Below are 12,137 nucleotides of genomic sequence, written 5' to 3' on the forward strand. Positions count from 1 at the left end.
TTGAAAGAGATATGCAGCTCAGGACCATGAGGGAGCCCTCCTTATACCTATGCTTTGGACCACAGCTGTGTTGAGAGTTTGTATAGTTTCTCCACACTGGGGTTAATTTGAAGATGAGAAAGAATTTTGATATCCCTAAAAGAAACTGAAACACTACCATCCCAGTCCTTGGGTCCAGGGGTGATACAGCTTTGTGAAAAGATGAGAGCAGTCTCTTCGTAAAGAAACAGATTATAAGAAAACAGCAACGATCCAATTCTATATAGGTTGTCTCCTTTTCTCTTGAAATACAATATCAAGAAAATGAAACTTCAAAAAAAACGCCCACCTTTTCGAAACCTTAAATATAAATCCTTTATTGTAATATAAATCTTTATCCTTCCAGTGCATAATTGTATGAGCCTTCCCTTTTCATTGGGTTGTATTTGCCTTTCAGGCTGATTGATGTCTGTCTCCTATTTGCCCTGTGTTCTTAGCACTCTTGTTGTAATTCTTCTGTCCATCTTTCATTGTTCTGTTTAGAAAAAGCACATTCTTAAAGTGCTTTTAAAAAGATAGGATATAATCATACCGTGCACCTTTTTTTTTAATATATATTCTCCCATATGATTTAGACTGCTGTGGATTGGTGTTTTTTTTTTTTTTTCCAAAGAAGATCCCAAAGTACATACTCTAGGTTTAAGATTCATGTGGTGCTTTTTTTACGTTTTCAGAACCATAACTTCAAAGGGGTGAGCATCGCAGTGCAGTTTGTGCTGAAGTCTAATGCACCGCTTTACATCTGAAGTGGGGTGCACTATATATGTTGTGTGAAAAACTTTGCTGGCAAATTCTGTATTCCAAAAAATCTATTTAATTTGCTTTTCTTTAGCCGATTGAGCTCTACTCTAAATGGAATTCAGCAGCCACTGCCTGTGTACACACCAGCAGAAATTAAAGTTAGAACTCAAATATGTAATTTCCATCATTTTAAAATAATTTTTTTTTTTGCAAATTACTGATTTCTTAAATTTTTATATTTTTTAACTGATTTCTTCAAACTCTTTTCTTCCTTCAGGTAACCTTTTCGACACCACAACAGATCATCTGATAGATGCAAACCCAGATTTTTCAGCTTGAATTTCACATCCTGCACCAGTGTTCTTAATGGTTAGAAACATCCTCTCCTTTGAATAATGTTCCCGCAAGATCGGCACAAGAACTTCAACATACCACAAGACGTGGACATCCATACCGTTTTCCTGTCAAGTTTGTGTTTTCATGCATTTTCCATGTAACCTCAAATAACGAAACCACCAGATTGCTTCACTGTTCTTCATCTTAATTAAAGATGATTTCCTTCCGTATCCAATGCATTATTTAATTAGCGGGGTATCCACTCTGAAGGCATTCTCTTGCCTCTGTTTGTCCTCCATGATTGTATTTTTCCATGTGATTGTATGCTTGCCAGCAGTGTTTCATTGTAAGCCAGGCAGAGGTGAATACACACAGCTGGGTGACTCTTCCCGTCCCCGGGGACCACGGTGGCATCTCTCTCCAACACAAACCTCGGGCCCTTGATGAGTGTTTGACTCGGCAAAGCTCTTCACTTCTGCAGACCCACTTTTCCTTTCCTGGCTGCTGTGGTACCAATGACCAGTCGTACACAGCTGTGATTAAAAAGTCCTTGCTGGATTTAGCAGGAAATAAAGCATGATTCTTCCCAGTAGTGCCCGGTTTCCTATTTATAGCAAGGAGAAGCTATTCCTCAAACAATCTCCCCTATGTGGTCCTAGTGGGATGGCTCTCGAGCATCTTTGTAGTGCAGATTGCTGGAGGTGGTCATTCACCCCTCACTTTCCCCCCCCCAGCTTGCCCTACCACCTCAATCTCAAAATGTATTAGTTTGCCAATTTCCAGGAAGAGGGTCTGCACACTGTGATTTTTCAACCACTGCCCTTGGCGACAATATTCACCTATTTTTAAAAAAAAGTCACCTTTTGACTGGTACTCTATTAATATCTTAGCAGTTAAGATGAGTGAATCGATCAAGAAATTGCACTACCCTCTTAGATGCTGAAAGGGTCGGTCCTTTCAGGTCAGGGCTAAGGTAGAATCGTACGCAGCCCTCCATGCAAACCTTCACTTCTGCACCTTTCATCAGCACTAAATTCACTTTAAAAATGTCGGGAAAAAGTCTAGAAGGTCTTACCTGCAACATCTATCGATCACCAGGTAGTTTGAGCGTGTTTCCTGCAATTCGAGGGAGAGCTTGCTAGAGCCTTTACTGTTGTGTTTCCCCTCCCTGTGTATATTTTAGGTGCATCTTTTGGGTTTTTGGAAACTGTTTGGCCTTTGAGTGTCTCAACAGAAGTGCTATTAAAGAGTGGTTTTCAAAATATTTAATCTCTTTTTTTAACGATCCTAAAGCCTGTTTCTCAGATGTCACCAAATGCCCACAAATAACACCGAAGCCAACAGGAGCAGTTTGTTCTCTTGGCACCTGAGAAACCAGGTTCCCAGCCCTTCCCCACCCACCTACTGTGGACTTTTAGGAATGACCATGTTCTCTCTGAAACTGTGGAATAGATCGAATATGCACTGCAAACCTTAAAATTTGAGTCTTTCCTTAGTTCGTGGCTTGGAGTTGCCTGCATTGGGCAGGGAGCACCAGTCCGTCGTGTCCGTATCGTAACCCTTCAGCAACAGAATCAACGTTTTGTAAATTTGGAAGATTGCATTTGTGTTTACTTACTGTGACTACTGTTCAGATTTTCTTCAGAAATCTTTTTATAGGGTTTATTAGAGAGAAGAAAAAAAAATCATTCCATATTTAGGTAAAAATGTCTCAATCTTCTGTATATATGTTTTATTAATATGTAAATATTTAGATATTTTTAAATTACTATGTTCTTAATAAAGCGACAAGGGACTAGTTGTGAAATGGTGTATAACATTGTGTCGTGTTATCGATCTCTGGGAAACCTTCTTTGTCAGTTCAGAAAAGAAAACCTACAATAAATAACTTTTAATTGCATGTGCGTTCTGTGTTCTGTGCTGGATTCCCATATTTCAGAGGAATTACCTAGCAATTAGTGGACTACATAGGGAAATGTATAGGAAAACCCTAAAAGTTACCACCACAATACTATTTTTCCAGCTGGCTCAGATGGAAACCATGCTGCCTGCCAATCACGACGACATCTATATCCAATCGCATAATAACCCTTGAGTATTAAGTGCTGATATGCTTGAAGTCTAATTTTAATTGAATTAGGTGCCTTTATAATCTGCACTTAAAAGGTTAAGCTCTGCTTCTATGGAAACAACACATAGGAAGGACAAACCAATACTCATAATTTGGAGTAGCTGCAAAGATATATGCTTGGTAATTTATTATCACACCCTCATCAAATGTTGTTTAGCCTTAGAAAATATTTCCTGCAAAAACATGTTCCTGGTAATCTTTCATCAATTACAAGGAGCCAGTGAAGTGAAAGACCAGCTTGCCACACCTTTTCTGCTTTATATAAGGAGTGCTAGGGATAAATTGCTGGTAAAAAGTCTAGTGAGAGTTTCCTTTACACTTTGGTGTCTGCGCGGATCAGGTGAAGCCTGGTGCACATCTTGCATCTGTGTGACATGGCATAAATTGGCGCCATCCCTCTCCATTGGCGAGTATTGAAAGAGAAACTAAGTCACAGATCACACAACAGTTTGGGTTGGAAGGGACCTTTAAAGTTCATCTAGTCTAACCCCCCCTGCCATGGGCAGTGACACCTTCCACCAGACCAGGTTGCTCAAAGCCCCATCTGACCTGGCCTTGAACACTGCCAGGGATGGGGCATCCACAGCTTCTCTGGGCAACCTGTGCCAGTGCCTCACCACCCTCACAGTGAAAAACTTCTTCCTTACATCTCATCTAAGTCTATCCTCTTTCAGTTTAAAACTGCTGCCACTTGTCCTGTCACTACTGGCCCTCTCTCCATCTTAAAAGCCCCCTTTAGGTACTGGAAGGCTGCTAGAAGGTCTCCCTGGATCTTTCTCTTCTCCAGGCTGAACAACCCCAACTCTCTCAGCCTGTCCTCATAGCAGAGGTGCTCCAGCCCCCTGATCATCTTTGTGGGCCTCCTCTGGACCAGCTCCAACAGGTCCACCTCTTCCTCGACCTGCTGGTCACGCTGCTTTTGATGCAGCCCAGGATACGGTTGGCTTTCTGGGCTTTGAGCGTACATTGTTGGCTCGTGTCCAGCTTTTCATCCACTAATACCTCCAAGTCCTTCTCTGCAGGGCTGCTGTGAATCCACTCATCGCCCAGCCTGTATTTGTGTTTGGGATTGCCCCAACCCATGTTCAGGACCTTGCACTTGGCCTTGTTGAACTTCATGAAGTTCACATGGTCCCACTCCTTCAGCCTGACAAGGTCAACAGCAATTGCTGGCACCCTCCACGTGCCCACAAACTGGCTTCAGATCTGAATGCAACTCATCACTCACACAATTTGGGATCTTCCAGCGCAATGGAGCAAAGCCATCTTTCGCTAAACAGCAAGTATTTTCACTCACCTGCTCGGCGCCACAAGTCATCCCCCAAAGCGTGGCTTTGTTTGTTGTTTTTTTTTTAAACAGGGGGCAGGTTAATACACCATTACTTCTAATGTTAAGTGGAACACCCATCTTTAATATAGAATTAGGAGTGAGAAATGTTGCTGTGTGCCAGGATCCGCAAGGCACTAAATCTCATCTGTGCTGCAGAGCCACCAGCAAGTACTGCTGCAAGGTTGCAGTTTCCCCTGTTGAAACAGCTTTGGGAAGGACCAAGCACCGTTGCCAGGACCCACGCGTGGGCTCCAGTCGAGCTCCAACATCCTCGCTGGACTGTTCGGCCAGTGCATCCCTCTGTCCTGTGTACAGGACACTAGAGATTAATACTTCGGGTGAAAAAAATCCTTCTGAAGCTTAGGAGGAAAAAGAATATCCTCCTGGTAACGTGAAAGGAAACTGGAGCCTGGGCTTTATAAAAAATGCATTAATCGCGAGACAAGAAGAAAGTAATCTCAAGTGCCTGTGACACGTTGGTTTAGAAATGGCTGGCTGAGTCTTTTGGGGGAAACACAAGCCATCATGTCAGAGTGGTTTGGGGAAGGATGGTCCTGACACGGCCACCGCTTCTGGAGAGAAACCTTCTCCCCCCCAAAACCTACCCTCTGCTGAGGTCACGATGCCTGGCTGGGAAGCTCATCTCTCCTTCGCTGGGCAAGGGAGGGGTCACGGTCCTAGGAAAAAAACCTACGGGGCCACATCCTCTGAGAGACAGATGTAGCCAGGATTTTGCAAGACTTTTCAAAAATAACCCCCTTGTGCATGTTCTCCCCAAAATCTAAAGTAGCAAAATGCCTTGTAGGAGGTGGCGAGACATCTCTTCTCCCTCCACTGGCTCTCCCACTGCTCGAGCATCCCCACAGCTGGGCTGAGGCAAGCACCTTCGCCCCTTCCAACCACACTGTCATCGTGGAGAGGTGTGAAAGGGGTTTGTACAAGTAGGTCAGGTATGATTTCTCATCCGCCAAATGCTAATAAAAGCTACCGATGTGAAACCTATAACATTATGCGTATAAATAATTTAGCTCCGGTGTGTAAACATCAATTCTGGGCTTTAAAAAAAAATGAAATAATTCCATCACCTTTTTCCCCTCCCCTCCATGCATATGTCGTTACACCCGTCTGCTAATGGGGGCAGAAAATAGCTAATACTTGGGGAATTTGGAAATCAGGGAGACACACCCCTAGTGTTTCTGCGCTGGATCCTTCCTCCACCCAGATCCTCAGAGGTATAGAGGAATCAGGATGAGTGAGGCAGCTAATTAGGAATGAAGATGTAATTCTGGCTTGTAATTGCAAGTAATTGTTGACCAGAGGGATGATGGTAAGAGGAGAAGAGGCTGCGTTTCATGACCCATGTTCTCCCCTTCACTCCTCTCCCTCCCTCGGGTGGGTGCGGGCACCAGGCTCACCCTACATAGCATCCATCTGACTTTTCCAGCAGCTGCCTTCAGATGAGCTGATTTGCCCCAAAATTGCCCTCAGGAGGAGTCCCCAGAGGTGTCCAAGCCCACCTCGAGCTGACCTTGCAGCTTTCCAGCCCTGGAAGACCTCACCGCCGTAGAGCAAGGAAGGTAACTGCCAAATAGCAATAGCATCCCTCGGAGAGCAAATTCAGCCATCAAGAGTGGCTGCAAGGAGTGAGCGAGGCCCCATGGCTGATAACGTTGGGCCAAGGCCAAGAAGGAGCCGCTTTAGCTCACTCTTGCCCTGCGAGACCCTCTGGAGGGACCTTTGTCGAGGATTACGAACTGGTGTGGCAGATAGCATGCCGTTAGCTGGACTCTGGGCCCAAAAGTTGCCAAACTGGTCCATAATCTTTTCTGAAGGTCTGGGAAGATGAATGGTCCACTGATGGTTGCTCTCCCGTGCAGCTTGTCCCAGCATAACTTTGCATTAACATGTTCACAACACCGCACTTGCCCCCGAAGCTGCCAACTGGCATGGGGTGAAAACCTTCATCTACCTTTGCCCAGCAAGACACATCATGGGTGGGAGGACCATGGTGGCCCATGACACCTGCTGGACCTTGGCCATGGGGGTCGCAACCATCGTCTGTGGCCAGGGATGTCCCCTGGTCGTGTCAGTCACCAGTGCACCCAGGAGAAATGTCGTCTTCAGGTGATGCCTGGACAGGTCAGGGTGGATGGAAAAGGCCAACCCATGTAGCTCTGCCATCCACTGACACTCAGGTGGCCTCCAGGACCTTCCCTGCCCTGGGAAGGTGTCGTGGTTTAACCCCAGCCAGCAGCTAAGCACCACGCAGCCGCTCACTCACTCCCCCCTCACCCAGTGGGATGGGGGAGAGAATAGGAAAAAAAAAGTAAAACTCGTGGGTTGAGAAAAGAACAGCTTAATAGAACAGAAAGGAAGAAACTAATAATAATAATAATAAAATGACAATAGTAATAAAAGGATTGGAATATACAGAACAAGTGATGCACAATGCAATTGCTCGCCAGTTGCCGACCGATGCCCAGTCAGTTCCTGAGCAGCGATCCGCCCCAGGCCAACTCCCCCCAGTTTATATACTGGGCATGATGTCACATGGTATGGAATACCCCTTTGGCCAGTTTGGGTCAGCTGTCCTGGCTGTGTCCCCTCCCAACTTTTTCTGCCCCTCCAGCATTCTCGCTGTCTGGGCATCAGAAGCTGAAAAGTCCTTGACTTAGTCTAAAAACTACTTGGCAACAACTAAAACATCAGTGTGTTATCAACATTATTCTCATACTGAACCCAAAACACAGCACTATACCAGCTACCAGGAAGAAAATTAACTCTATCCCTGCCAAAACCAGGACAGATGGTTCAGCAAACCCTCATATGGACAGCACTGCACACACTGAGAAGTGGTCATGCACTCCAGCAAAAGAAACCAGTCCAGAAGACTTCCAAAAAAAACCTCATTGGCAGCAACACTCCCACCCCACAGCATCCCTGCTCCACTTTCACCCCATGCCCGGCACTGCCCCGGAGGCACCAGGTGAAAGCAAGGGTGGGCTGGAGGGGGACGAGGGGGACGTTTGAGTGTCAGGACACTGTGAGCCCGTGCCCGCTCCCCGACGAGTCGCTGTGAAGCTAGCACAGAGGGATCTGGACTGGAACCAGCATGTGGCTATTGCCATTACCACGGCTTAGAGAAAGCAAAGATTAATGTAATCATTTAATCCCGAGAGATTTCAGGATTCACCAACTGTATCTCACGTCTCCATTCATCACGGCACAGGGGACGTGTGTAAACTGGTCTGGTCTTAGCTGGACCTCTGCTCCCTTCTGATTTCCCTTTCCCTGAGCTCCTGCACGTGCACTCGGACCCCAACTCTCCCCTCTGCCACATCTCTGCCTCCCGCTGCTGCAGCACAGCGGTGCTGGGTCCTGCCTGCAGCATCTGACCCGCTTTTTGGCTGGTGAGGACAGTGATACCATCCACCCTCGATTTTCTTGACTTTTTTCCTGGTGACGGCTCCGTCCCCAAAGCCCGCAGACCTCCATCTCCCTGGAGCGCGTGTTGCCTTGCCCGATGCTGGCAGCACCAGTGGGGTATCTGCTTCCTACCTCTCCATCCACCCTGCCCTTACTGGGCTGATGCTGTGGGGAGATCCAAGGGCAGCCAGACTGGGCTGGACACCCTGTGGGGAATGGGTTTTGCCTCAGGGTTAGAAACACCCTTTGCCTGCATAAAATTTGCCCAACCACCACTCCAGGTCTGGCTGGGCAACAGGACAGCATCGGTGACACCCGACGACTCGCAACGCATTCGTCCTTTCCGTCCCTCTGGTCCAGGGTACCACACATGATCCGACCCCGTGGAGAGCCGCCCTGCTTGGGGATGCTGCTGCCCTTCGCTTCTTCCCCTGGGGCTAAAACACAGACAGAGACTGGTGAGCAGCCCATGGCCACCCTGAACACCCAGGTGCTGGCGGTCCCCAGGCAGAGGAGCCAGGACACGGTGGCTGCATCCCACAGAGGTGGAGTTTTGGGAGCTGCTGCAAGACCTCCATCATCTCCTGGCTCCTCTGCTCACCAGGGCATCACTTTCCTGGCTTCATCACCTGGAGAGCATAAAGTGTGCCAAACCCCAGTGCATTAACATAGATTTTGCATTCAACATTTATTACAGCAATGAGCTCCCGCATGGTTCCTTCGCTGCCCTTCACCGAGCGTGTTGGATCATCCCCCATCTCTCATTTAACGTCCCCTTGGGGAAGCCTTAGAGCAGCAGAGACTCCTGCCGCAGCCACAGGTCACCCACGTGCAGGCTCCCAGCACCCATCCCAGTCGGATGGCATCCCTGGGGCCTCCATCCAGCCCCGTGGCCAGGGCCAGCCGGTGAGGACCTCCTCCTTCCCCAGGCTGTCTCGCCTCTCCCTTGGTTTTTATTTCCATCTCTTGCTCTGCGGCAACTTTCTCCCTTTGCCCATCCCTCCCTGCAGCAGAGGGGATGCCCCTTCAGGATGGCAGGGAAAAGCCCAGGCTGAAGCTGTACCTGCAGGTGTGATGGCCCTGCGGCGAGGATGACGGACACATTTTGCTTGCTCCATCCGTGACATATCTGTCCTCCAGAGGAGCTGCAGGCAGGAGTGGGAGGTGCTGCCAACCCGGGGAAGCCGCAGCCACAGACCTCATCCTAGGCTGCTGGGCTTTCCGTGCAAGCCAGGATTCACTTTAATGAATAGGGGTGGATGCTTTCCCCAGAATAAAATCTCTTATAGCTGGGGATTGCTTTTGGAGAGCTTCTGGTAACTCCACTTGTTACTGTTCAGGTGGGAAGCCCAGGTTCATGGCCAAGGTTTACACCCTTCCTGCTCTGAGTCAAACCATTGCACTTCTTTTTGTGCCAGGCAGAAAATCAAAAAAGCTGAACCGAGGGAAGGTGAGGGCTTGAGCTGAGGAGGGATTTCACTTCGAGGAGGACATTGCCGAGGTCTCAGCCTGCAGCTTTGCTGCTCAGCAGTGCCAGGTTAGCTCGAGCCCTGGAGGAGACGGAGCTGCTTGGGGAGAACGGAGACCTGCAGACCTGCTGCCCCATCCACTGAAGGGGCACATACCTCTCTCCTGCACGCCCAACACTGGGCTGTGCATTACCGTTCACAGTGTTTCACGTGGTGGGCACATCTTTTTCATGAGCAGAAAGGTCATCAGCTTCACTACCACAGCCAGGGCCAGGGCATGGAATCACAGAACGGTTTGGGTTGGAAGGGACCTTTTAAAGACCATCTAGTCCAACCCCCTGTGATGGGCAGGGACACCTTCCACTAGATCAGGTTGCTCAAAGCCCTGTGCAACCTTGTAGTCATGTGTTTGAGTTACGGCCTAACCTGCTCAATTTAGGGTTAAATAAGATGCATTGTCCTTTAAGGAGGACAATTACTCAATAGTTTCACTATGTAGGCCTGGTTACTTTGTATAAACGATACGTGCTTTGCTAACGACTATACCCTTGAAGAAGGAGCTAAAGACTGATAAAAAGGAAACTTCCTGCTCCAGAAGGCTCCAAAAGCTGGATGATTGCCAAAGCAGCATGAACTGGGGGAAAGGGAAAGGTGGCAGGGGGAGATCTCAACCACTGACTCAGTTCAAGACTGGAAAGACTTGCCCCCCACACACACACCTGCAAGGAAAATGCTTGCTAATTTACATAGCAAGCAAGGCTAATTTAAACACAACTAATCAATAGTACATGAGATGGCGACTACCAACCAATGAACGCAAATTTAGGCGGGTTTTTACTAATCATGTAACAGAATAAACACATCGTAGTTCTTTGTTGTGGTGTGCCAGCTCTGTGGAATTATCACCTAGCACCCATCTTTGTGCAAACATGACATAAATAAATATCTCGGCTCTGTGTGTAAGATTGGCTTATTGCATACTGGGTATTGAACCCTGCTTGTGGGACAACAACCTGGCCTTGAACAGTTCCAGGGATGGAGCATCCACAGCTTCACCGAACAACCTGTGCCAGTGTCTCATCATTTCTTCCTTATGTCCAGTCTAAATCTATCCTCTTTCAGCTTAAAACTGCTGCCCCTTGTCCCGTCACTACAGCCCCTGGTAAAAAGCTTCTCTCGGTTTTTCTTATAAGGTCCCTTTATATACTGAAAGGCCTCAATAAGTTGTCCATGTAGCTTTCTCTTCTCCAGGCTGAACAACCCCACCTCTCTCAGCCTGTCCTCATAGCAGAGGTGCTCCATCCCTCTGATCATTTTTGTGGCCTCCTCTGGACCCGCTCCCACAGGTCCATGTCTTCCTCATACTGAGGACCCCAGAGCTGGACGCAGTACTGCAGGTGGGGTCTCACCAGAGCAGAGCAAAGGGGCAGAATCACCTCCCTCGACCTGCTGGCCACGCTTTTTGTGAGGCAGCCCAGGATACGGTTGGCTTTCTGGGCGGTGAGTTCGCATTGCCGGCTCGTGTCCAGCTTTTCATCCATCCATCTATCCATCCATCCATCCATCCCCAAGTCCTTCTTGGCAGGGCTGCTCTCAATCCATTCATCCCCTAGTCTGCATTAATACTGGCGGTTGCCCCGGCGCAGGTGCAGAACCTTGCACTTGGCCTTGTTGAACTTCAGGAGGTTCACATGGGTCCACTCCTTCAGCCTGCCAAGGTCCCTCTGGATGGCATCCCTTCCCTCAAGCAAATCAACCGCACAACTCAGCTTGGCGTCATCTGCAGATTTGCTGAGGGTGCACTAGAAACCACTGTCTATGTCATTGATGAAGATATTAACTAGTACCGGTGCCAGTATGAATCTTTGAGGGACACCACTCGTTACTGGTTTCCACTTGGACATTGAAATGTTGACTGCAACTCTTTGGACAGGGCCATCCAGCCAATTCCTTATTCATCTAACAGCCCATCCATCAACCCCCTATCTCTCCAATTTAGAGGCAAAAGTGTTGGGGGTGACCGTATCAAAGGCCTTACAGAAGCCCTGAACCCCATCACTGCAGATTGTAGGTCATATAGAATCTAACATTTTTTGAAGAGTAATCAGGTAGCAGCCTGTCTCGCCCTGGGCTTTAGCCCTGTCACGGAGTCAGAGATGCTCCTATCCACTGCAGCCCCCTCCTTGTTGGGTCTAAGGGTGCTGTGGGGCTGAGACCTTTTCTCCTGGCCCCACAAATCATGTGTTGGTAGACGCATGTAGGATGTCGGCACAGCGATGCGCCTGGCTGCCATCCACCCAAGAGGCTCAGACCCAAGAAAACCCAACATTTGGACCCATGGCCAGGACTCAGAGGCTCCATCTCTGGGCGTGCAAACCGTGCCTGTGTTTCACGCTGCAAGTTTTGCTCCGTGAAACTGGGAGGCGGGACACTGCTGAGCCGACCTTGAACAACTCTCACGTCTCCGTCCTCCTCCATCCCTGTCTCCGTCGGGGAAGACGAACCCACCCACCCCACGCACAAACTCCTTTGCTTTCGTTCGACGCAATCCCCTCTGCAAGTGCGAAGGTTAATGCACAGCCAGCACGGTGCCCTTCCAGAGATAGTTTGCTGGCGAACCCCAGATCTCTTCCTCCAGAAACAAATTGCTCTTCAACTATTGCCA

At 48.3% G+C, this 12,137-nt stretch overlaps 1 protein-coding gene across 2 annotated transcripts in view; it reads left to right on the plus strand.

The window, feature by feature from the left end:
• Positions 1-3,016, plus strand: part of BEND7 (BEN domain containing 7) — a 49,579-nt gene extending 46,563 nt beyond the window's left edge. For both annotated transcript variants that reach the window (XM_052789468.1, XM_052789469.1), the window contains one exon: positions 1,058-3,016. In XM_052789468.1, coding sequence (XP_052645428.1) covers positions 1,058-1,119 — 62 coding nt within the window. In that variant the 3' untranslated portion in view covers positions 1,120-3,016. The remainder of the gene's footprint in view (positions 1-1,057) is intronic.
• Positions 3,017-12,137: the final 9,121 nt, after the last annotated feature.

The sequence above is a fragment of the Harpia harpyja genome, chromosome 6 (genome assembly GCF_026419915.1).
Source record: "Harpia harpyja isolate bHarHar1 chromosome 6, bHarHar1 primary haplotype, whole genome shotgun sequence".
In the NCBI taxonomy this organism is placed as follows: Eukaryota; Metazoa; Chordata; class Aves; order Accipitriformes; family Accipitridae; genus Harpia; species Harpia harpyja.